The sequence below is a fragment of the Chanos chanos genome, chromosome 9, assembly GCF_902362185.1.
Source record: "Chanos chanos chromosome 9, fChaCha1.1, whole genome shotgun sequence".
In the NCBI taxonomy this organism is placed as follows: domain Eukaryota; kingdom Metazoa; phylum Chordata; class Actinopteri; order Gonorynchiformes; family Chanidae; genus Chanos; species Chanos chanos.
In genome coordinates this window covers 31,419,428-31,446,419 of record NC_044503.1, presented here as the reverse complement: position 1 = coordinate 31,446,419, position 26,992 = coordinate 31,419,428, and the positions used below count along the sequence as shown (strand labels likewise).

The 26,992-nt window shown below is 40.0% G+C and overlaps 2 protein-coding genes across 2 annotated transcripts; both read right to left on the bottom strand.

The window, feature by feature from the left end:
- Nucleotides 1-476: 476 nt before the first annotated feature.
- LOC115821633 (guanylate-binding protein 1-like) lies at nt 477-7,117 on the bottom strand. The gene is made up of 11 exons (XM_030785437.1): nt 7,108-7,117; nt 6,821-7,005; nt 6,448-6,577; nt 4,418-4,527; nt 3,536-3,729; nt 2,913-3,155; nt 2,462-2,742; nt 1,944-2,156; nt 1,574-1,676; nt 1,012-1,205; nt 477-692 (listed from the first exon to the last, which is right to left on the bottom strand). The coding sequence occupies exons 2-11, from the start codon at nt 7,003-7,005 to the stop codon at nt 477-479; spliced, it is 1,869 nt and encodes a 622-aa protein (XP_030641297.1). The 5' UTR covers nt 7,108-7,117.
- A 110-nt stretch (nt 7,118-7,227) lies between these two features.
- LOC115821632 (interferon-induced protein 44-like) lies at nt 7,228-15,006 on the bottom strand. Its single transcript, XM_030785436.1, has 11 exons — nt 14,988-15,006; nt 14,112-14,387; nt 13,748-13,781; nt 12,550-12,745; nt 11,682-11,834; nt 11,401-11,572; nt 9,621-9,721; nt 7,782-7,955; nt 7,547-7,585; nt 7,403-7,441; nt 7,228-7,296 (listed from the first exon to the last, which is right to left on the bottom strand). Exons 1-11 carry the CDS (start codon nt 15,004-15,006, stop codon nt 7,228-7,230), a joined length of 1,272 nt encoding a protein of 423 aa, XP_030641296.1.
- Nucleotides 15,007-26,992: the final 11,986 nt, after the last annotated feature.

Genomic DNA, 26,992 nt, shown 5'->3' with positions numbered 1-26,992 from the left:
AATTCTGATCTTTAGTTGATGAGCCCCTGCCATGTTTGGTACACTTTTCTGATGTCGCCATGATGTGACGAGCTGTGCTGCTCTCATTTTAAATCGCATATCCAACCTTTGCTTGGTGACGTTTTAAATTCAGCCGACAACCTCCCCTACAATTTTGGGGAAAGCTGCTTTGACATTGCAGCAGGTGCTGAGTGTACTCTTGTTCTAAATTGCCTGTCTGAAATTTGGACAATTGTTGGTCTACGCTCAAAAATAGAATGTCATATTTGACGCCGTTCTCCTATAATGCCGATGTCTTGGTGATGTAGCTGTGCTGCCTGGGACATAATTCATATGTAGCGATCCAAATGATACACACCATGCAATTTAACAACAATGAAGAATCCATACAGGAGAGTACTAGATAAAGCATACCATAAACATTGTCAACAGCATCTATACTTTTGATGTAGAGGGCCGTATAGGCTCGTTTGATTTCATTTAAAGAGCTTAGAGAGCATAGACAGGCCAAATCCTGCTATTTTTCCAGCTCCGGGTAAAAAAATCATAGCAGCTGTCCCTATTGTGTCCAGTGCTGTGCCAGCAATAGATGACCATGACCAATTTTTCTTCTTTTCTTCCAGGTTGTCAATTTCTCCCTGCATCTTCTCAGCTCTGTCTTTAAATCCCTGCTCCAGTAGGTCTCTCTGTTCCTGAAATCAGACAAAGAGAAACATTTCAAAGGACTTAGGGTCATTCCATGTGAATATTCTGTGCCACTGCACCAAAGTGGTCACTGAGGGAAGAAATGAATGAAAAAGACTTTTCCTAAATGTCTATATTTTAGATGACTACCCTGTTTCAAATTCAGAAACTGCAATAGAAAATGTAAGTGTTTTGTACCCAAGCATGAGCTGTTCTCCTTCTTGACTGTGAACCCACTGGAAACTTGCTGGACCAAGCAAACTGATGTCTCTCTTTTTATTCCACAAATGTCTTGAACTTAAATACACATCATTAGCATTGAGTTACCTTCAGTTTGGCATTCAGCACCCGTTCATGTTCCTGCTTGGCAATCTCTTCTTGTCTTTTGAACTTCTCCAGCATTTGTTTGATGTTCTCATCATAGGCTCTCTGTTGATCCTTGATTTGCTGATCCTTGATCCTGTTCTGCTCTTCCAGAGCCCTTTGCTGCTGTTCCCTTGCCTCAGATTTCAACCTCTCCCCTAAAAAGACAAAGAAATGTACACTTCGTTTCAAACAATCATATATGAATTTTGTTAGCATTAACGAATAGATAACTGTGAATCTAAAAGTAGACTAAAAGGAGACGGAAGTTGGGAGAAGGTACAGTATAAAGTCAGGGGATAGAAAATGGTAAATATGGAATGTTAACTGTTAATCTGAGTGAAAGTAAAGACTGACAGTGAGTGAGTATAAAGTTTAACTGATGACTGGAAAGAGAGGAGGCAAAGTAAGTTGGGTAAGTTTAAAGACAGGAGTTGAGGGAGTTTGAATTCTAAGGTTGTCTGTGAGAACACTGAGAATACAGTTGGGTGTGGAGAAATGTGAGATTTGGAACATGACATTTTACTTTCGATTTCCTGCTGGGATTCTGTGAGGGACTTGTCAGCTGCCAAAATGCTCTGCCCAGTCCCCTCCTTCTCACTCAGGTACTCTTTTAGTACCTCCTCTCTCTGTATGAAAACACAAACACAGAAGCCAATTCTGAAATCACTCCATAAACTGTCTGCTTACATTAACTCCCTGAGTGTATTAAAGTATCTTACAACAAATGTGTCTGTTTTATGGTGCCTGGAATCAATCATGAAAGGCAAAGGAGGTATATTTCATTGAAGTATTGCAGATTGGTGAATGACTTCATGTAGACTCCAGTCAGAGACTTTTGACATGTTTCATACAAGTAAAACATCTGCTGTCATAAAGACATAACGTGTGTTCACCATGAGTCCATGGCCTTTTTCTGATCTGTACTGCTCAGTTGCTCTCTTCAGGGTATTGTGGTAGTCTGTGTAGCCCCCAGGCCGCATGTAGGACCCTTTCCTCAGTTCTGTCTCCAGTGAGGAAAACACACGAGATATGACAGACTTGCTCTTTGTGCGAGATGTCTCCACGTTATCTCTACAGTACTCCTCATAGACACTCTGCAGGGTCCTCTACATAGAGACATAGGGTCAGAGAGAAAGAGAGAAGAGAGATCTGGATATTACTCCTTGGGCCGGGCTGGATGCCACACAATTAATAAACTAGTGGGATTCAACTTGAGTGATACTTTAAAATTCAGATAGTAAAAAGAGATAATGCATCATTTTAAACAAAACTTTTTTACTAATTAATCCTCATATATTTAAATATAAATCATTTGTTTGATTATCAATGACTATCTGAGACTGTCTACTCAGCTTTGTTTAAATGATTTGTTTGTGCATTTGGCTCTGATTAGTTTGTTTTCCAACAGTACCATGAGATCAATCTGGTATCTCTGACTGACGTCATTGAAAGACCCATTGATGAAGATTTCAATGGCCTCTCTTTGTATATCTGTATGGATTTCAGACAGGTCCTCCTGAGTTTCTGTGGGAAGTTGGACATTTCGACTCATCTCACTCCTATAAAACTCCAGGGCTTCGGTTACAGCACGTTTATTCTGAATCTGTGACAGTGACTCGACAGCGTTGTCCAGACAGGGCACCCGCCCACTGTTGATTGCCTCAACATATGTCTCTGCCAGGGTCCCTAACACTGCAAAATATAAAATATAATACTTCTATGAACCACAATAAAGGGGGAGGCTTTAAATTTTAGATTGAGCTTAGAAGTGTCAGAGAAGTTCAGTTTGTGAAACTAGAAACAATACAGGTCTTTTTCAGTTAAACTGATCAATAATAAATATGACTGACAGTGGAACTCACTTCTGCCAATCAGTCCAAGGCCGTCTCTCATGGTCTTGGCTTGAGCATTAGTAAAAATGTAGCTGCAAAATTCCTCCACCTCTTTCAGGAAGCTGGACTCTAAGTCTACATCCGTCAACTGCTCCATCTTACTCATCTTCTCCTTACTTGCTGGACGCTCAAAAACAAAGCACTTGCGAGGAGAAAAGAACTCACGTAAGCAGCGGCGTGGCAGGTTGTACTTCTCACTCTTAATTGACGACCCTTTATAAAAATGTGACAACGCATGATAGTTATGAAAACACAACAAAAACAGTTTTAGAAACAAACTAGAATAAAGTTTGAGAATTGTTGGTTCAGGTACTCTTACTAACACTTTTTTTTTTAATTAACCATGCACATGATTGTTTATTAAAACAATAAAGCAGTGTGATATAAGGTGGATATTTTTGTGATACTGTAATAAAACAATATAGCAGTGGAACCAGAGACACGATACGGACACTGTTGTTGTCAGGTTTGTTGAGGGAACTTGTTTGTCATACCTAACCTGGTTTGTATTCACGACATACCAGAAGTTTTCTCACTATACAATATACCACACACTGTCCAACTTATTGCTGTATGTGTAGTGTAAAAACTACCTGGCTTGAGCTTCAGAGCATTTTCCAGGTATTGGTCGGCAGTGATGGGTCGACCTTCAAGCTCCAGTTTTAAAGTGAAGTCTCGAACCGCCCACACGAACGATGGGAAAAATGACATAAATTCTGTGGACTGGTCATCATCATCTCTCAGTCCCGACTTCACTTTGATGTGCTCGGTCAGTTCTGTGACATAGCTATAGGAAGCAGTGTTCAGGACAGTAACCCTTCTGACAAAATAATGGAATAACAAATGGTGAATGGGAGCCCAGGCTCACACCACATAATGTTTAACATCATTGTTCTATTAGTGCAAAAAATATTTTCTGTCACATGATAGAAAATTAACACAAAAATATTAGTTATTGTTTTCAGTTACTAATATCATTAGCAGTGGTAATACTGGTCCAATAAATGCAGCTGGTAGATCAACATTTTTTGCTCTGAGAATTTAAATTTGAAAAACAGTGTTATCTGGGGACTGAACTGTAGATCATATAGTTGAAAACTTGTCAGGAATTTGAGCTGATTCCAGCCGGTCTAATATTGTCATTAAATGCATAAATGATAGGGATGCATCAAACAGGCAGTGTATAAAGTTGGCCTGTCTCGAGTGCTTTTGACACATTTGACACATTTGGCTATTTTAGGCCATCTGTCCAACCCTCACAAAATCTGGTACAATTACATTCAGCTTTCTTAGGGAAACAGCTCTTAGTATTGAACCTAGTGTTTCATTTCTTTTGGGTTAGGCTAACCAGTGTTGCCATGCAAAGCTTTGCCTTCTTTGATCTGTTAGTAGTTTTAGAATGGTGGAAAATGGAAAATGCATTGAACTGTTTGGTGTGTGTGTGTGTGTGTGTGTGTGTATTTGTTGAAAGATACTGCAGCTTTTGTAGGGCATCATTGTCAATGGTCCCCATACTGTTGTAGACCAGAGTGCTACTGAGTAGAACAGCCAAGCAGAAGATCCAGGTGTCATGTTTCTCATCACCCTGTGACACACAACAAAACAGATCACAATAAATTATCGGATCACGATAGATTATCAGATGTACTTACATCAGATAAGTTCAGAACAGCTCAACAGCTCATTACAGTCAGAACAGCCAGACGAAAGTGAACGGAAAGTCATCATCCACCCTTGATTGAATTTTCACATATTGGTCCAGGATGAAAAAGCCGGTGGCTACCTTCAAAGGCGAGTGAGAACGAATCTTCATAGTAACCTTGTGATGAACCGGGGATTTATATTATAATAATCAACTGACTGAATACAACTGTAAAAGTGTGAACATAATTAGAAATAGAAATACTTTCCTGTCCTGCTAGGTCATGGTCGCCCTGGTGCCACCAAGACTGAGTTAAACCCAGAAAGCATAAGGAGTAACAAAAAAAAACAAAACAAAACAAAAAAACAAAAAAACAAAAAACAAAATCAACTCTTTTCTCTGTTAAAAATGCTCAAAAGAGTGAATCAAGCAGTTCGTCTGAACACTGCATTGTAGCGTTGGACTGTGAACTTTAATTCCATTGTGTGGCAGGAGTAGTTTTAACCTGTACAAATAAGTTTGTCAAAATATTAGGTTCTCATTCCCTTGAGTATCCATTCTCAAGTGTTCTACTGATATTTTTTAATCTGTCAGTATTCCAATGCCCCCTTCCTGGTGCCAGCTGGTAACCGTTGGTTGTCAAGGTCATTGGTTACGCCACATATCGTCCCTTTTCTTTCTGCTGGTGACGAGTGTGGAGCTGTATTATGAGACATGCTGTATTATTTTGATGTATACTGCCAGTGCTAATAAAACACGCTCTGTGAACCCAAGCCATCCTGTCTGCCTGTGACTCTTACGAGAGTAGCAGTTGTTTGAGGTTACAATTGAATGATAAATGTATTTCATGTTGTCACTCTGTGCTATGTGTCACCTTTCCAAATGCATGAACAACAGTAATGATGAGCAGCTTTGGAGCAGCTTATCACGCACCATGGCTTGTTTAGGGTCAGATTCACGTAAAGCATTGTGGAGTGTGCCTGGTAAAGCTTACGATACATTTTCCATGTTATGAATAGCTTAATAAAGTCACTCTTCATTCTGTTATAAGTGTACAGATGATACCAATAGGCTTGGCCGGGGCACCCCAAACCATCAGCCATGAGTAGCCTATCATTAATACACAGACAGCTTTGATTACCGTTGAACACTTCTCCCAGTTAGCCTAGATAAAAGATGGTGCACAACAATTTGTCTTGTCTTCAGTTTTCCTGACTCTCGGGACCCAGAACTCTACGCATATTTTTAACCTCTAACATCTTGATACTAGAGTTGAAGATGAATATCTTCTCCTAGCCAGAGAAACTAAAGACCTGTCCGTCATCAGCCGTAACGCAAGTTTACCTTAAGCTGAATAGTTAGCTCTCCTGGTGCCTGTATATACTCACCTCTATTTGGGTCAAATGCATTAAGACACAGAGACTGTGAAGCAATGTATCCTAAAACTTTCCCAGAAACCTTTCCTCTTTGTTGTTCATTTTGTTATTTCTGATCGCCTTGCATCACAACTTTATACAAGTCTGCTGAACATTCTGCAGTTCACTGTTACTAATTTTGTGTTTCTTTCATCATAATTGTTTTGTATTTACACTGCTTCAAAGAATCCCTTTTTATGTGTCATTTTCTTTTGTCTAGTGTTTCCAGTCTTTTATTTCTGTGTCAGAATATATCATTAAAATTTATTTAACAATTGGTCTGTATGATTTTGTGACTCTTAGGTCAAATCAGCTCTCTAAACTGCAATTTTACAATTTTTTGCACTCTAAAATTTAGTATAGTATAGTATAAAAGCATAACTAAAATAAATAGATGATGAGTAGTCTGCTACTCATAGTGTTTTCATGGCAAGACTGCAACCTTCACCTTGTCTACATCTCCCAATCCCTCAGTATCCAACAGCACTAGAGTGTGTCCTTCTTTAGTGGGATGAGGTAAACACCACATCCAGATACCTTTGGTCTTAGACTCTATGGTGGCTCCCAGGGCAAATCCTACAATGGCGATAGAGATAGTGAGATATTAGCTAATATGAGTTAAAGTACAAATGGTGAAAAACATATTATAGTAAAAAAGAGTGATGTAAAGTTTGCATTATGGGACACATCATACATTTTTCATTAGTATATTATATCTGAATATGATAGAAATTGTTCAAAGACTATTTCAAACACCAATGTAAGCTTATGTAAAACACTAAGGGGAATGTTAAATAAGCAGCAGATCAACTGACCATTATTTTTTCCGGCCTAGTCTGTTCATAAGGAAGGATTTTCCAGTGCGGTAGAGCCCCACTATGGCCACCACCACCACAGGCTGTGTGATCTGCTCCAGAATATCCAGTGCCTCTCTCATGACACACATGCACCCATTCTCATCATTGCCAATCAGACAGATGGGCTCTGGCATCTTCACTGTGGCCATCTGAACAACAAAACAACATTATGCATCACAATACTATACAAGATGTTATTCAACATATAGATACACTAGATTGTATAACAAGTCGTTGTTTATTTCACATACTGGCTTAATTGTCTGTGTCGTGCGTCTGATTTTTGTCAGCTGAAAAGCAATGCAACACAATTTAGCATTACACAGCAAAACATAATAGTAGGTAACACAGCACTACACAGTGAAATAAAATCACAGTAGATCATTATCTGTCAGACATACCGGCTTTTCCATCTCCGCTGTGGGTCTGATGCTTGCCATCTGAAAAACAATGCAACACAAAATAACATTACATATTACAGTGGTAGGTAACACAACACTACACAATGAAACAAAAACATAACACATCACTTTTTATTTGACATACCTGAGTTACCATCTTCACTGTGGGTTTGATGTTTGCTACCTGAAAAACAGTGCAACACAATCTAACATTACACAACAAATCATCGTTGTAGGTAACGAAACACAACACAACACAACATAATGGTTTATTATCCACGTAGCATACCAGCTTTGCCATCTCTGCTGTGGGTTTGAAGTTCACCCTCTGAAAAACAATACCATACAACACAGAGTAACACAACATGTACAGTGATAGATAACACAACACTACACAACGTAACACATCATTATCTGCCAGACTAGCTCGTTTTGCCATCTGTACTTTGGGTCTGATGTTTACTGTCTCAAGAACCAGACAGTTTTCCTGACCAAAAATGAACTCAGAAACTGCTTAGGTTTACCTCAACATTTTCAAAGATAGTGCTCAGATAGTCATTAGCCAAATGAATGATCTGTGTTAAAGTGGCTAAAATCAGGCAGTCCAGTTCAAGAACCGTTGAACCCTCCTCGTGATAGTTCTTCAGTGGGAAAATGCAGTTCATTGGTACACCCAGCCTGATATGGCACTCCTCCATCTGGAGAAACACATACACATTCAAAAGAGAGACAGGGGAGGACCATTATGATACATTAAGTGCAGATAATTCTGAGAAATTTGCAATGTCTTCTTCTTCTTCTTCTTCTTCTTTTTTTTTTTTTTTTTTTTTTTATGACTGTTCATATTCCGTGTGATAGTATCCATTGTCAGATTTCAGTATGGAATGACCTCCATCTTCAAATGACTTGTGAGAGCCATTAAACAAACAGACAAACAAACAAACAAACAAAACCCCATCCAGATCATGATTCATCCGTGTGAATGGAGAAAAGGGGTTATGCTGCAACTGTAAATAACATCACTGCATTTTGGCGATATGTAAGATAAATACATAGCAGGGAAAATGGCAAATCTAAGTGCTTTTGATATTCAAGTATTGTCGGGGATTAATTGAGTTGTTCTTTCGTTTATTTACAACTCACTCTGAAAGTTTGTTTATGCTGTCTGTAAAATATTCCAATGTCTACACAAGATCAGATTTAAACAGGACTCTTCTTTACTACGGGATCTATATGTATGTGTTGATGACATGCAATTAGTGTCATAACACAGATAGTAATGTTTTTCTCTCACTGGCCTTTATAAGTGATATCTCTTACTCCCTCTTTCTAGCCAGTCCTTAAATGCCAACTGAGTAGCTATCAGATCAACTAGTTCATTATCTAGTCATTGTGTTCACCTTTTCCCTGTTCAGTGTCTCATGAAGTCACCTGTTTAGATGTATGAACCTGCATAAACACTCCGGATTTTAGTCAGTTGCTTATGAAATCTCTTGTTCTAGTGAATGTTCTGAGCCACATACTCCTTCCTGTTTAGCTTCCTTTCTTCCTTGTTAGCTTCCCTGTTCCCTGTTACCTCCACTATTACTGACCATAACCTGTCTCCTGGCTTTTGATTCATCATTTAATTCTCAGTAGCCTGTTCCTGATTTATTGGCTTCTGCCTGTTTGTACCTGGAATTTGGATTATGTTTTGGAATAAAGATTGCTTTGCACATGCATCCAGCATGAAGCCTCTTGCTCAGCTGAATGTACTCAATTCTGTTTCTTGGTCCTGTTTACTATTCATGTTCACCTTTCTTGTTCCTGTTTTATTTGAGCTGTTTATATTCCTGTGTTACTGATCATAGCCTGTTTGATTCCTAGTCCTGCCCTCAATAGCCTGATTGTCAAGTATGAAACCAAGCCTGCCTGTTGTGTGTTTTGGATTTGGATTACTTTTGGTATTAAAAGCTTGTCCTGTATGTAGATTCTGAGTTTTTGTTCACAGACTCTTAAAAGCAGTAGCTATGGGCTGCATTTTTCTGGCACTTTTATACATTTGAACTGTGAATGGAAGCAAAAAATCACATGCACTTATTAACTGAAATCATGCATGAAGGTTTGGAGGCATCAAGTGCCCCTGCAAAACATTACTATGAAGACACTGTTCTGGTACTTCAGAAACATGCTACGGTCATTTTTAGAGACTAAAGACAAATTATTGAAGAAAATACTTTATGTTACAATTTAATGTTATGTTGTGCAAAATGTAGGGGGCAGTGTGTTCACTCATTGAGTCATTACGTATGCAGGGGGAAAATGCACTCCCTCTCTCACACACACACACACACACACACACACACACACACACAGTGACTCACTTTCTCTTTGATCTTCAGGCTGGTGTAGATCTTTCTTAAGTCTTTGGCAACCACTGGACATGCCCTATCCACCATTGTCATAACAACCACTTGAGGGATTCCTGAGGCATAAAGAGCAGAGATAAATAGGGATCTAACAGATCTAACACATACAGCAGAGTCAAACAGTGCTCTAACACATCTGAAATATACAGCACTATTATACTGAGATCAAGATCTATGTGTTGTAACAAACATTTTCTATACCTTTAAATAGAAAGGGCGACAAAACACATTTAAGGGTCAGGTCGGACTGCTCAAACTATACCGAATTTTGCTATCAATGCTGTGGACATGATTAAGGGAAAAATATGCCGTCCTCTTTCTAGGCACAGAAAGAAAATAATGAGGAAAGACACCACACTCTCAAATCTCAATTAAACACCCAGTGTTTATAGCTCACTCATTAGCTCACTCACTCCCTGGACACACAGCCTGCACCATTCATACATTCGGTCATTCATTCAGAAAAAGAAACATGAAGCGTGCCAGACATCACACATGTTATTCAAACTGATCAACCATTAGGCAAACAAACAATATAACATTCCAGACCCTCAGCTCCCAACCAAGAGTCCACAAAATACATTAAATGTCCCAACCCCGCAAAGTGCACAGTTCTTTTTAAGTCTTTTCCAAAGCTGCAGCACACTGTCCAATAGCAAAGGTACACCTCCTCAATGGGGACGCAGCAATCCAGTTTAAAAACCCCGTGTCTCACCGGTCTGTTGTAGTTGGCAAACAGGAAAAAAATACCAAAAAAGAGATCTACTCCATTCCTTCACGAAAGAAGAAGAAGGGGGGAAAAAGTAATCCTTGTAAAGGGGCGACGATAATCCATTCTAACCTTATCCAACGCCACAACCAAAAGATGTTGCTACCTCTTGCACTGCACCGCTCCCCCCCAACCTAACCTGCTGGCAGTCCATAAATAAAAACCTCTCTTGTCCCACCAACACCTCCCACTGATTGGCACTCCCTCACCAGTGTGGTTTCCATTGCTTGGAATCTGATGGACACGTCTCACAACCTTTTACTTATTAATAAAACAATTATATCGATAAACATTTCAGTGAGTACACGCACAAAAGACACATATCAATGCATATAATTTTTAATGGGTGACCATTAAAGTCCCGCACCCATCCCCAGCCAGTGGCATCTCTAGACCAAAGAAGGCTTTCATGTCCACCACACTGACTGTGCCTACTTTTGAATTATCAGACACCCAGGGCACACACTGATTCACTTGACCTAACCTCTTCTCCACCTTAGCTGGCCCTGACCAACGAGGTGCAAGTTTGGCAGAGAATTTAACAGCTGCTTTAGACAGCAGGTGAGCCCTAACCCAGGTCAGGTCACCGACCGCAAAGTGTACATCCCTGCGGCTTCCATTGTAAAATCTGGCTTGTCTTGTTTTGGCTAAACCTACATGTCTCTGACCATCCTGATGAGTGTCCAGGGAATGAGTGAGCTATAAATATTTAACTGAGATTTGAGAGTGCGGTGTCTTTCCTCATTATTTTCTTTCTGTGCTTAGAAAGAGGACGGCACATTTTTCCCTTCATCATGTCCACAACATTGACAGCTAAATTTGATATAGACTGAGCAGTCTGACCCGACCCTTAAATGCGTTTTGTCACCCTTTCTATTTAAAGGTATAGAGGTTACAATGTAACATATGCATCAGCATTAAACAGAGATCTGACACATCTCTGGAACAGTAACATTGTGGACTCACCCATGTCACTGGCTTCCTCTCGGATCTTTCTCATTTTCTTGATGACGGCGTCATCTATTAGAGAGATTTTGTCTGCAGGTAGGACACTAACCAGGCAGTGAACTTTATCTTTTAGGGAGGGACTGCTGTTATAACCTGGGTCTCCTTCAGACAGTGGAGATCCTGGATTAAACTGAAGAAAAATGAGAGAGTGATATAATGCTCGGATGTGTTCTTGTTTATACTTATGCATGAATTTCACTGTATTTTCATGTTTTAGTGTAGGCATGTTTTCATCCCACCTCTTGATTGTCTTTTATGTGACCACGTAATGCACTGATGATGTCATCATTGTGTGCCCCAGCTGAAACCTTTTTCTCCAGACCCATGATGTCATTGACAACAAAAGGCAAAAATCCTGGATGACCAGTGATCCTAAATCTGTATGATTTATACTAGAAATAAAGAATTATTATAAAAATGTTGCATAAAGGTCAGATTAAATATCATTCATAATAGAGCCTCTCCCCTATAACATATCTGACGGTACAGATGCAAGCTATTCATCTTAATGTTACACTGTTTAATAATAATAATAATAATAATAATAATAATAATAAGTATTATTATTTAGAGCCCGATATCACTATGTATAGTCTCAAAGGGCTTTACATGTCTGTAACAGTCAAATCAAAATTATATTATATCATGCATACGTTTGAGAAAATAGATAAGTCTTTAGTCTTGTTTTAAAGGTATTGAGAGCGTAAAGTGTAGATGCAGAATGTAAATGATAGTATGTAATATAAAAAATAGTTGTATTAATAAAGATCTCCTCTGTTCAAAAGGAGTATGATGCATGAGTCCTCTCGCACTGGGTAAGGAAGAACAGAATATTTCTTCTCTGAGAGGGATAGTGTGACATAGTTTGTGTGTGTTGTAGTGTGAGAGAAAATTTAATTTAGTGTTAAATTAATACAGTATGACACATTTGTGTGTGACACTGAATTATAGTGTGATGGGGTTTGTGTAATATTGTGTTAAGGTGTAAAGAAGTGTGTAATTGTAGTATTGATCTAGTTAATCCATATGCTGAACTATAGAGTCATACTGTAATAAAGAGTGTTCAATAAAACAGCATAACTGATCTCTCCTCTGGTTTGCACTTACTGTTTTAGTAAAACTCTTTCCAGTGCCAGCATCAGCCAGGGCCCTACTGGTGATGTGGCCCCTGAAGACAGTATCAATGGAGTTGACAAAGCTGGACTTCCTTGCTCCTACAGGTCCATGCAGAAGGATCCGAATAGGATCAACCTCTGGTTTAAACAGACGGAGTTCTTTCATCATCTTGTTTCTGCTGTTGAGGCTGAAAGGATGTTCATAATTAACGCTTACAGTTAAGAATTTAAGGTCATTATTAAGGATTACCATTAAGTCTTATGGCCCCAAGTGCTAGCATTTACTATTATTGCACCACCCAAATAAAGGCCATTACTGTAACTATACGATACTATATGTTAACAAATATTATTTAAACAAGTAAGCTATCACCTTTGAAAAATACTGTTGGAAATACTTCTGCTTGTTCAATAACTAATATCTTTGCAGCCTAGTTTGTGTTATTAATACAGATGGAAGAAAGTCTTAAAATTAATATTAAGTCTCTGGTCTGCAGTTACCTCTCAGAGTTCTGTGGGTCATATCAAATGTTGCAAGGCTGTTGTAATCTTGGCATTTTTTGTGTTTCTAAAAGTTTTTTTGTTTTTTTTGTTTTTTGGTTCCACATCAGCTAAACTGAAAATACATACACCTAATCACATCTCACAATCTGGTTGGTTTCCAAACATTTTTGGCAACACATCCCACTGTGTGCCCACCTAAATTTTACATAATGACAGACATGTGTATTGTCACATTTTACACCACGAAAATCAAATATTTTAAGGAGCCAACAATGTCATCCTGCAGAGATTTTTCTGAAGACATTCAATTTAAGGTGAAAAGTGAAATTTTAAATGTAAAGTTAATTGAACAAAACAAATGTAAAACACCTGATTAACTTCTATCATTTCCTTCAGAAACATAAGTAGTTCCAATAATTAATCCTGCTTATCCTTTAAGATACATTAAACATTAGAGATGCAGGTGAGTGGAACATAAATGATGTCATGTATAGCTGCAGTTGTACGATGAGCTTGGAGGAACTGAAGTCATTGTAATCTCCACAGCAGGAAAAAAAAAACTGTCATCACAAGTGTCAAAAAATGATTACAGATCCCTCATGGTAAGGCATTTGGTTAATATTAGATTCGAATTTTCTTCCTGTCCTTTGTCTTTCCAAGATAATATCAAAGGGTTGTGTACTTACTCCCAGTCTGATGTCCTCCATGCCTTCTCAAACTCTGTAAGACAAACAAATCAAACAGTTTGCTCTAGAAACACCAATAACACTGCCACTTCATTGTATTCATGTCATGTCCTCTAGCTTAACTTTGAGCCACTATCAAATTCTCTCTTCTAGTTCTCCAATGAAACTGGAGCCAAACCATGAACGAGTCAGAATATTTGTGGCATCATTTTGGAGATAGTTTAGTGTTTCAGAAAGACTAGTTCCATTTCATTGTGTCACATGTAAACACTGAGGATTCATCTTAAATGCGTTGTTAAACATAATGTAAAATAATTGTGTGAATACACCGCACTGTTCAAGACATACACAGAAGGAAAATTACCTTGTACAGTTATATCAGCTGTGCATTTAACCTTTTCATTGGACAAGGTCACTTCACAGGTGTAAGTGCCATGATCTGACCTCTGAGCCTGTTTGATTGTCAGAATAAACTCTTTACCATTCTGGGTTATGGTAACATTTACACTCTCAGACACCTGCTTATTATTCTTCAACCATTTTGCTGTGGCTCCATCTTTGTTCACCCCACACTTGAGAACAATCTTCTGTCCTCCATGTGCCGTTACATCATCAAAGAGGTTGAGAATCTTGAGTCTCTCTACAAGAACAAAGAGAATGTAAGATTAATATATAATTATGTATGCAAATGTACAGGAATGAACACTGTGTACACTGGTCTGAAAATTTTCAAAACAATTTTGTTCTGTCCTCATGTAGTTGCAGATCATATGGTGTTATTTGTAGCCAGCAGATGGTGATGTTGACTAATAGTTACACTTTGATTGTGTTTTCTGGCAACTGGCCTTTGACTTTTGAGTCAACCATTTTGTGTTTGGTTTTCTAGCAAATAAAATATACATAGCTTAGAGATTCTAAAATGATTAAAAATTTTCGATTTGTACAATTGTAGAACTAATTGTAGGAGGTACTAAGGCGAGCTTTTGGCTTCAACCTATCAGAGGAGAGAGTTTTACTAGTCTTCACATTTCCATAATTCACATAGGTATCTGAAGGTCTTACTATGGGATACTTTTCAACTAAATAATATTGACCGTAGATTGAAAGAATGTTTATATTGTGTTTGTGTGTGTGTGTGTGTGTGCGTGCGTGCGTGTGCGTGTGTGTGTGTGTGTGTGTGTGTGTGTGTGTGTGTGTGTGTGCGCGCGCATTGTAGTTGTAGAGAACCACTTTTACCTACCGGACAAATCTGATCCCATCACTGACTCTAAAGGAAGAAATATAAGAAGTAATGAGTGACTGTAACATGAAAGGATGCAGCTCCACTTTCAAACCATAAATAATGAACATAAATAATGAACAATCTTGATGGCTGTTTGGGGAAAATCAAAAAGAAAGTTATCTGATGCATATACTGGTGCATTTTTTAATAAATAATGTGGAGAGGATTCATCTAAACAGCTGTATCAAACAACAGCGAACAAATCAACACAGTTCTAATGCCTTGCATGAATAAAAGCTGTGACCCTCTAATTAACCTCCTTTTTATCGGTGAAAAAGTTTAGTCTAGCTATTCTATAATCAATCAATGACATCTTACTGTTAAAGTCAAACGCAGCCAAAGTCTTAATCTGTCTCCAACATTAAAACCCAACTCCATGATTTCCCACTGAAATCCATAGTGACATTCTGGAGGATCTCTGTGATCTGTTTTAATCTCTGTCTGTTTTTTTTTGTTTTTTTTTTTTATAGTCTTTGTGTCTAATTTTCACTCTGATACCTTACCTTAACATTCTAGAAAAGTAACTTTTTTTTTTCTTGTTTTGGAATACACATAGACATTTTTTGCAAGATAAACTGCTGTTTCATGAAGAACATGACAGTAATCTTGTTCATGTTATCACCCACAGGAACTACTCTTTACCTCCAACAGGTGTTCTTCAACACAAGTTTAATGCCATCATTCATGACCCAGGAGGTACACCAAAAACTATCCATATCTGAATATTTTTTGGACCTACATTTAGCCTGATGAAGAATGCAGTCACAGCTCAATTAAATACAGCATGCAACTGATCAAAAACCAAAGGGCAATATATCAGTTATTCTTTATGAAATGAATGAGATTATGATAGATTCAGAGTGCATGATTAAACAGCTGGTTATTTTGCATACAATGATCCAGTGTTCACTGTTTAATGGTACACATACATTTTGGTGATGCATATCTGATTATAACTGATAGCAGAACACATTGCAATAATGCATTTTGCGAGTTAAGTTACATTCACACCATCAGTTATTCCAGTTAAAATGGTTATACTGCCTTTAAGTGACACAAATTCGAGTACTCAGTCGTATTTTTTTTTTCAGAGGCAATCAAGCAACCATATAATCAGTTACAGTCCACACTCCTGTCAGCTTATGTAACGACTTTCAACAAACAATAAAACACAATGCCGTGACTTACCTTTCCAATAACAGTGCTGAGCTACTGAAGTCTGTCTCTCCGTGGTGAACTGCTCTTAAACATTGTCTATAACTAACTTTTCTTTCTTTCTTTCTTTCTTTCTTTCTTTCTTTCTTTCTTTCTTTCTTTCTTTCTTTCTTTCTTTCTTTCTTTCTTCCTCTCTCTCTCTCTGTTTATACTGTGACTGCTCTTTCTATAGCTCTTCCTGTGTGGCTGAGTAACGTAATGCTTGCTTGTAACCACCCCATTTCTGGGAAACTAAAAGTGAAAGTGTCTGTGAAGAAAGGTGAATGGCACACCTTCGCCTAGAGAGGGCGAAGGCAGACGTGTTCTTACCTACTTGCTGTCATCAAGAATAGTAAGCTAGTTCACATTACCAACTACACAAACCACTTCTGAATCTTGATAAGGAAGAGCTGATGTAACTGTGTAGAATATTGATTTTACTAAATACACAAAGTCTGTTGTGATGACTAAACAAGGCTTGCTACATAAAAAATAATCAGTTATTGTCTAAGAAATGCTACCTAATATTTCTATAAAACGTTACCTGATGTCATAGGATATATGTATCTCCGACCATGTTTTTGCAGAGCCACAAATACATACTCTCAGGTACACTTTGTGGCAGCTCTGAGAAGGAAATGTCCACTGGGGGGCGTTAAAGAGAAGCCCAGACTTTAAAGCTCAGACGTTCATTCAAGTACTAAAAGAAATCAGAAATTTTAGAAAGCCTTTCTGAACTGAAGTAAAACTTAAACAGTCTTGTTAATTGTAGAATCCAAAAGATTTACAAACAAACAAACAAACAAAAGAAAAAATAATGGATGAACCCAAGTATCTATATAAAGCCTGGTGAAAAGGCTTTAAAAAGACTGACCTCTCTCACTCTTCTTTTCAAAATCTTGGAGTAAGGGAAATTATTCTGCCTAAGTCTCCTAGGGCATTCAGGACACTCTTGTGAAAGATAGGCAATGTAATATTGAAATAAGACATTTTTGGTTGACTGCGTTAACACTTTATAGAAAGATACCAATCACTGACTGCAGAATCCAAGTTTTATTAACTATTTACCGCTTCACTTTATATACAACAACAAATCAGATAACTGTAACACCTTTTTTCGGCTTGATAAAGTGACATATACTGCATCTTTTAAATCATTGTTTTATATTACTGATAATCCATACATTATTTATGTCAACAACATATCATTTGAAATAGAGAAAATGTACTTCTTTGTTTGTGGTTTATCGTGCCGGCTCCTCTCTGCTGGTCTGGCTCTGTGTATGAGTATATAAATATATAACACGTCTATACATTTGGTATGTTAGAATGAATTTGTAACATGTATTAAAAAAAAAAACACACACACACACATAGTGATACTCTACACGTTATTCCCTTATCTAATAAGACATTACTGACTCTCCTATGCTGTTCTGGTCGAATCTGGCCAATTTACAAGTTCTCTCTCTGATAAATGTAGCCCCTCAATCTGATTGTCATGAGGTTCCACGACTTTGACCACACAGAGCATCTGAACACACAAAATAAATTTTGAGAATTATCATTAAATTTGGGGTGTTTTATTTAACTTTTCTACAGCTGTGCTGTTCCTGGTCCAAAATGTCCAGTCATTAGAAATTGTCACAACCTGCACCGCCATTTTGGACTTTTAGTTTGATATGTCTTTGTGCTCTTGCTGTGTCTGCCTCTGCCCCTCACCTGTACCTGTTTGTCTAATTATTACCTTGTTAATTTCACCCAATCCTGTTTTGCCCTGATTAGTTTTCCTTCTATTTAAGTCCTAGTGTTTGCCTTGTCTTTGTCTATCGTTGTTTGTGTATTTTGCGCACTGTCATGCTGCACCTTTTTGTTATCGGCCTTTGTTATTAGTTTACACTGTATTTTGGTCTTCATTTTAAGTAAAGCCTTCTGTTTCGTCACTGTCAACCATCGTGTCTTTGCACTTGGGTCCTGCACCACACCACCAGCATGACAGAACGATAGACCACACAAGGACCCAGCAAGACACTTCTGCCTCCCGGGCAGAGACGGCTCCAGCTCCTGACCTGGGTGCGGCGGGGCTCCCTCTCTCGGTAGGTTCTCCAGCCCCTAACCCAGGGGGGGGGAATTTTTTTGGGGGGGGGGGCTCCCAGCCCTAGACCCAAGTCCCAGCCCTAGACCCAAGCACCACATGGATTGTGGTGCTGGGTCCAACCATCTCTAGGGCTGTGTCCGCTCCTGGGTCCCCTGTCTCTGCCACCCTGAATCCTCCTCTTCAAGCAGTGTCTCCGAAGGCTCCATGGAGGGTGCGCTGCCCAGCGCGAGGAGTGTGCTGCCTGGCGCACCATGGAGGGTGTGCTGCCCAGCGCGAGGAATGCGCTGCCTGGCGCACCATGGAGGATGCGCTGCCCAGCGCGAGGAATGCGCTGCCCAGCGCGAGGAATGCGCTGCCCAGCGCGAGGAATGCGCTGCCCGGCGCACCATGGAGGGTGCGCTGCCTGGCGCACCATGGAGGGTGCGCTGCCCGGCGCACCATGGAGGATGCGCTGCCCAGCGCGAGGAATGCGCTGCCTGGCGCACCATGGAGGGTGCGCTGCCCAGCGCGAGGAATGCGCTGCCTGGCGCACCATGGAGGGTGCGCTGCCCAGCGCGAGGAATGCGCTGCCCGGCGCACCGTGGAGGGTGCGCTGCCCAGCGCGAGGAATGCGCTGCCCGGCGCACCATGGAGGGTGCGCTGTCCTGCCCTGTTCCCGAGGCCGCTTTCCCGGCCCAGGTCAGCTCCCATGCTGACGCCCTGTCCAGGTCAGCTCCCATGCTGACGCCCTGTCCTGGTCAGCTCCCATGCTGACGCCCTGTCCTGGTCAGCTCCCATGCTGACGCCCTGTCCTGGTCAGCTCCCATGCTGACGCCCTGTCCTGGTCAGCTCCCATGCTGACGCCCTGTCCTGGTCAGCTCCCATGCTGACGCCCTGTCCTGTTCCCGAGGCCCTTTCCCCGAACCAGCTCAGCCCTCTAGCCGACGTCGAGGCTGTTTTGAAGAGTCTGCTCCGTTCCTGTTCCTCTGCCGGTTTGGAAAGTCTGTTCCAGCCAACCCCTCACCTGCTCGGCCGCAGAGGGGGCCCGTCGGCTGCAGCACCTTCGGTCATCCCTCTGTGCGCCCCCCCACCCACCCGGTCTGTTCTGGACTTTGTTTTTCTTTTGGGCCGTCTGGGAGCCGCCCCTTAAGGGGGGGGCTCTGTCACAACCTGCACCGCCATTTTGGACTTTTAGTTTGATTTGTCTTTGTGCTCTTGCTGTGTCTGCCTCTGCCCCTCACCTGTACCTGTTTGTCTAATTATTACCTTGTTAATTTCACCCAATCCTGTTTTGCCCTGATTAGTTTTCCTTCTATTTAAGTCCTAGTGTTTGCCTTGTCTTTGTCTATCGTTGTTTGTGTATTTTGCGCACTGTCATGCTGCACCTTTTTGTTATCGGCTTTTGTTATTAGTTTGCACTGTATTTTGGTCTTCATTTTAAGTAAAGCCTTCTGTTTCGTCACTGTCAACCATCGTGTCTTTGCACTTGGGTCCTGCACCACACCACCAGCGTGACAGAAATAAATGGGTCAGACTAAAATAAGTGTACAGAATTGATTTCAAATCCAAAACAAAAACCCAAACGCACAACAGTACCAAAACTGGCCACTACAGGGGCGTGGGTGGGCTGACAAATGCATTATACCCTTCAATATTTCATGCTGCAGCAACTGCAGCATTGCATCTGAGAGACAAAATTACAGCAACAAAACTATATACCTTGTTATAGCAAGTGCTGTACCACAACCCTATAGAGAAGTACTTTAATGTTCTTTAATGTGTTCAGACATTAATTTTGCAATATTTCAGTTTTCATGTGTAATGTTGGGCCTATGTCCTTTCTTTACTAATAAAATAATACCGCTCAGGTACAGAAAAGATGTTATTTTGTGCCACTATTAAAAAAATTGAAATGGTTTCAAAACAAATGTCCTTGCTAAATTTTGACACAACGTAGTCTGCGATAAATGGCACAACATGTTTCATCTGAGTATTTGATATACTCAAATTTCATCCACACATTATACCTTTTTTTTATTCAAAAACGAGTTGTAAGAGGTCAGGTCAGTTTGGCCTACAGGCCATGAATAGTACATAAAAGTTTAAAACTTGTAATTTTCACAAGAACTTAAATTGATAAAAAAGATCTATCACAACATTAGGTGATAATATATATATTATTATGGATGTATAACCAGCTATAACGGGAAAGGTCATTTTGGACCAGGAACAGCAAACCATTTAACATCAAATGAATACAATAGGACAGTTAAGAAAACATACATCAGTCTTTTTTTTTGGCTTTTTGACTGTGGGGATCTGTCATAATGCCTTTTTCTGGAGGTCTGGTGATTTTGGGGCCTGTGGTTTCCAGACTGCTGATTTGCAGTCCAGCGGTTTCCAGATTTGTGGTTTGCAGACCAGCGGTTTCCAGATTGACGGTCTGCGGGCCATCAGTTTTCGGACTGGCAGTTTGCAGGCCAGCAGTTGCTGGATTGGCGGTGTGTGAGCCATTGGTTTCCAGACTGGCGGTTTGTAGGCCATCTGTTTCCAGGCGGGTGATTTGCAGACCAACAGTTTCACAACTGGCAGATTGCAGGCCATCAGTTTCTGGACTGGCGGTTTGCAGACCAGCGGCTTCCAGACTGAAACTCCATCACTGAAACTGCAGAGAAAGCTACGAGGGTAGGCCCGTGGTTTGGTGCTGCTAGGATACAAGCCAGGACTTGATCAGCCCCAGCTGGGTCACCTGGGAAAGGGGATATGATGCTGAAAGACATCCCATGACCCCAGGAACATCACTGAAGATGCATCCCAGTGCATCCGGGAGATGTATCTTACAACCCTGTGTATCTGTATTAAAAATAGTAATGGCATTGTTACCACTAAAGGAGAGGATAATAACACAAAGTAATATGAGTAGAATAGTCTTTTTAATAGTTACATTAAACTGGTACTAATTTACATGTTACAATAATACAATATACACAGGCTACCAACAACTTTTCAAATTTCCAGACCTTCCCATGACTTTTCAAAGTTCTTACTTGCTGCTCCTATGCTGCTCCCCTCACCTGTTTCTCTCTCCTGTCCAAGCTGCTCTGCTCCTCTCTTCTGTCCGGGGTACTCTGTTCCTCTCCTGTCACCTGCCCTGTTCTGCTCAACTCTGCATTTAAATGGAGAGGGCTGACAGAGGAAAAGGAAAACCTTAATATTAAGTGTAAGTACTGATAGCATAACATGATGACAAATCTGACAACAGTTTGAAAAAGTACCAAGGGACAATAAACTTGAACTAGGATGCAATGATCTCGTTCCCAGGCACGAGGGTCACAACAGCTAGAGATTTGTAGCGAGCGACAACCAACAGCAACACACTGACTACATTATTTAGCTAGCCAGCCAGCTAGCAGGCAGACTGAAAGAACTAAAGTAGTGTTTGGCTATGTAATACACAGGGTACATAATCAAAGGTAGGATATGCACCAGCTCAGGCTACTACAGAAGCAAATGCAGACTGATCATCAGTTATCTTGTTCCTGGCACAAAGGCCGCAACAACTTGAGCTTTGAAACAAGCGACACCCAACAGCAACACACTGATGACTGTTTTATTTAGTTAACAAGCAAGTGGGCTGAAAGACCTGGAATTGCATTCTAGCTCTATATATATACTACAGGGTACGAAATCAAAGGTAACAAAATCACCCCCACGGATAAAATAATCGCCACTGGTCTCCTTTTGGGGTACCATGAACCAAATGGTATTCATTTTTATTTTATTCCATGTATTTTTTATTTAGCAAGCCTAATGAGAATATTTAAATTAGCGAGCGAAAGCTACCTGATGTAACCTTAGCGACATTTATCAGAAAAAAAAAGTGACACCCCAAGAGGGCATTCATTTCTCAAAACTGCGGCAAATGTACCCTATGGTACATATTTGTGACGTCTCCAAGGCCAGGCTGTACTTTCACTTGCTCCTTTCCTATCTCTGTGTGTGCCAGGTGTATGCATGAGCACAATCATTTCTCTACTTGTTTTATTCTATGCCAAGTGTGGGCAAACATCCTGCTGGCCGCAACATAACCCCAGCCCTAACCAAACACACTCAGTAAAGTTAATCAAGGTTCTGAGGGGCAGCAATGTTAAAAGCAGGCAAAAATGGTGTCTCTGACCTGGTTGTGTATCCACATGGAACAGTGGCAGTTTTTCCAGGTAGGAAGCTGGAAGGGGATTGACATCCTGTCACTGCAGCAGTGACTCTCATTGGTTGGCGGCTGGTCAGTGATAGACAATGTATGTGGAGTGAACCTCTGCATGTGTTACAGACATGACTAAACTGGGAGAAAAGTGGATTAAAGGGAAAAAAGGCAAACATTAAATAAGTTAATAAAAAAGATGCAAACAATGTTCTTACATTTTTGTTGAGTAAACCTGATCTCCTACCTGAGAAAAATTCACTTAGCCTATGCATGGTGATCTGTAATATCTGTAGCAAAAAAGAAAATACTGGTGCTTGAGTAGTATCATAGTAAAGCGTACTGCACCCCAATTCTCAAGTTATTGACAGATGACTTACTTTGTGGTCTTTTGAAGGGTCAGAGCTGACTTACTTTACGGTCTTTCGAGGGGTCAGCTGGGCAGGGCACACTCCCTGTCATCACATCTCATTCTACTCCAAGAGTAAGTAGGGCAAATGCATGGTCCATAGAAATGCTTGTACATTAGCAGCTTACTTTGTATGGGGGGGAAGTATGCTCCAGTTCTGGCACTCCTGCATTGGCACAGGGGTTGGGCAGTGGCAGTGTGCATGAAAGTGAATGAAGTAGGGTATTTAGACAAACATTGCAATGCTGGGACTTGCTGGATCCAAGATTAAAGTCTAACTGTTAACAATTAACCATATCAGATTATGACGTTGTTGTACCAGATTACTGGAATCAAATGTTTTATTTTAACCAAGTTAAAATGACAGGCTGATTTTCACATAAGGAGTAGTACAAAAGGTGATTACCATTTTGGACAGTAAGTTGAGGAAAGACCTTTTAAAACATGGACTCTGAACTGTGTAACTGAGCTGAAATTTTAGAAAACCTTTTCAACCGACCCTTTTGTCTCTGCTTCTTCTGTCTCTTTTTTTTTCTTCATTCCTAATCACTCCTTTATGTTGTACAAGCCTAGATTTATCTGCTGATTGACATCAAAAATTGCCCCATCACAACACCATCTAGAAGAGTGGCATCAAAAACATTAATCAAGTTTCACTAAAGTTACGTTAAGTGTCTTTGTCCGATGGCAAACTAAACACAGATAGCAACACAGATTGAAATCCACATTACCCAGTTTTATTTTATTTATTTATTTTTTTAATTTATTTTGAGATACTGTATAAATTCCTGAGGGGAAATTTGACCTCTGCATTTGACCCATCCGAGCAGTAAACACACATGTACCCAGAGCAGATGGGGGTAAAGTGCCTTAAGTACCCTCCAATCACAAGCCTGCTTCTCTAACCTTTAGGCCACAGGCTTGCCCTTGCAGTAAGGGCACATTTTTCCCTCTGAAAGTTACAATCATAATGCAAAGCAATATTTTTCCCACAATGTGAGGACAATTGTATTTGATATAGCCTACTTACAAACCATGCCATTTTGCTGGATCGATATGATTCCAGCGAAATGATATTAAAATATTGTCCTGGCAAATGTACTGTTGTGCGTTGAAGCAACAAAAAGAGACAGTAAAGCACATGGAGCCCCTGTTCATGGGAGAAGCTTGTCACAACAGGAACTATGTCATCACTGTGGACTAATTGTCTTTCTCTCCTGAGGTGGACCTCCTGGAGAACACTAGAACAAAAACTTAGTGTGAACCAGGATAGAGCCCAGGAAAACTCCACTTAAGAAAAAAAGCTGAAAGTTGGACGATAGAGGGGTACAAGAGTGGGGACCAAAGTCAGGCTCTCTCAAGAAGTGCTAGTTTGTCCCTTTCTTAGATCTAGTCGATCAGATCAGATATGTGATCATTTAAAGACTAAACCTAAAAAAAAATGTCCAGATTGGGAAAAGAGAGATATTGCTCAGCTTACTTGCCCTAAGTATATTCAGTTGCTTGTTTGCTACAAGCTAGAAGTTATGGGAAAAACAGGTCATTTGACAATATCTGTGAAATCCTTGTCTACTGAAAGTCATCTGTGGGGGGGATGAGGTGGGATGCCATCCCCCTTCTTAGCAAAATGACCAAAATGCACCCCCCTTCTTAACCTGCCATCCCCCTGTATACTCTGTAGAGTCATGTCAGTAACCTTTGGGCCTTCACCTGTTAAAAAATAACAAATCACTTACTGCTTGTCTCTGAAATATAGCACAATGAACAGGCCGGGATATTTGCAAATCTTTATGAATAAGAAAGACTCAGGGAGCATGTCAAGGAAGTTTATCATTGTGGATGAGGTAACTGTGCAGTATGATGTGTGTGAACTGATACACCAAGGGATGTAATGCCATATTGTAAAGGTAGTGATATGAAATTATTGGGTAAAAAAGAGAAAAGAGTGAACATGTCCACAGAAATATCATGGCTGTAAATCACATCTAGAGTATGATTATAGCAATGTGCAGGCCCTGAATGAAACCAACAGTCAAGAAGAGAAGCTTCTAGTTTATACTACAAATAGATCACAGCTACACTGCTGAATAATTATGCTTTCATCTTGTTATGAAGGCTCTTCTGCTGGAAAACCACTTGCTAAAATTACCTATCACTGAAACATCTGAGGTCAATGGAAATGACTTTAAAGAGCTAGTAGTTTTTAGTATGAGTGTCCAAAGTGCCATAGAGGCTCACAGCACAGTCTGTCAGAGGTTCCTGTTTGTCTAGCCCCATGGAAATAAGTGATCTCTTGACAATTCGTAGTCTGTGCTCCTTCTTTGATCACAAAATGCAAACCTTCCTCCACATGGCTCCTAAACAGCTGAACAGTCTTCCGACTAATGTCCGGGATTCTGACACACACTCTCTAATCTTAATAGCTATGCACCCTGCTGCTTCTGCTCTCTCTTTTGTTGCATTAACTTTGATACGATTTTTGATTGTAAACAATGCTATGCATATAAACTTGAGCTTGAATTTGTATGACTGCACCTACATTGACCTGTTTAGACATGGCAACTATTTAGGTGTAAACAGACTAACAAAATGAATAGTATAAAAGATACCACAGAGAATGAATGGTCCATTTACAGATAATATGGTGTGACTGGTGATATTTCTTCTTAGCTTGTTTGGTGATTCCTCTGATGGGCCTTACCTATAAAGCTATCCACAAACTGAGCTCCTCCACCCCTGGAAAAGACTCTAGTGTATAAGTTTATAAGTTTCTTGTACCTTGTAGTTAGACTGTATCCCATTGCTGGCAAATTTCAGATCATCTACCTCCTTTTGTATGAATTGCAGACTTGTTTTTAATTCCTGCAGTACTTTAAAAATATTGTCTACTCTTTTATTGGCTGTGTCCATGATAGTATGTACACAAACTTTGAGGTTCTTCTCCTGCTGCCGCAGTAGAACTTTGTTAAAAGCTTTTTGTTGCTCAGGAAGTTCACAGACTTGAGCCACTGATACATACTGAGCATTGTCTTTGTCCTTTTCCCTGCCAACAGCCATTTTGTATTGGTCTTTGATGTGGACTAAGCAGCCACTGATCCTGAAATGTCCCACCCTTGACAAGGTTAAACTTCTCCCCCCGTCCTTCTAGAATTCCATACTAATGTTCTAGAACTTCATTGTTAGCTGAAAAGTCCCTGAGTGTAGTTGTCACGTCATAATACTGAACTCTCTGTTCTCTAACGTTCTAATCACATTTTTGTGATTGTACTTCTCAAAGGGTTAAGAGGCAGCTCAGCAGGAGACCAAACAAGGAGAGAAATTTGTGATGTCTGTATCCTGTTGTCTTTATTATGTTGTGACCAAATTTCTTTTAACATTTGCCAAAAATCTTGCCATTCTAATCTGTCAAAAGCTTTCTCAACTTACATTAATGAGGTAGGATTTTCTGAATTAATGTTAACATTTAGCAACATCTAAGGTAGGAAGAGAAAAGATAAGAACAAAAAATGCAAGATGCTGAACTTCCCCATTCCTGTAGAGCTCAGAAAATCCCTTAAGACTTCTATCATCTCTCTTAGGAGCATAATGGATTTCACTGAGCAATTGAGTTTGTACACTGGTATGGAGCTTGTCCTATACCATAACCATATTAGTTATTGCTCATGCCCATCACACGTAGAGGCTGGTGTTGACCATAGTGGCCCATACAACTTCAAAGAGAACAGCAAAGGGGTCACTCCTTTATGTTGAAAGACATGATACGAGACACATGTCTCTGGGATCATTCACAAAACATGACTACACAAGAATACACTGTATGTGTCGCCAGTTGGCCACTGGTGGCGCTATGACAGCCACAGAAATGCAATCTTTTAAAATAAGAGCTCTGTCAGTTAATAATAGACCAAAAAGTTACAGGTATTATATAGTAAATACAAGGTGCTTAATTTAAATGAAACCAGTTTCAGCATGAAGGAAAAAACAAATGATGCAGATGCTGCTTCAGTCACACAACTGGAAATAAACTGCATTATTATTCTGGGCACATGGACATCACTTCAAAAATCTTAAAGCTACTGCGG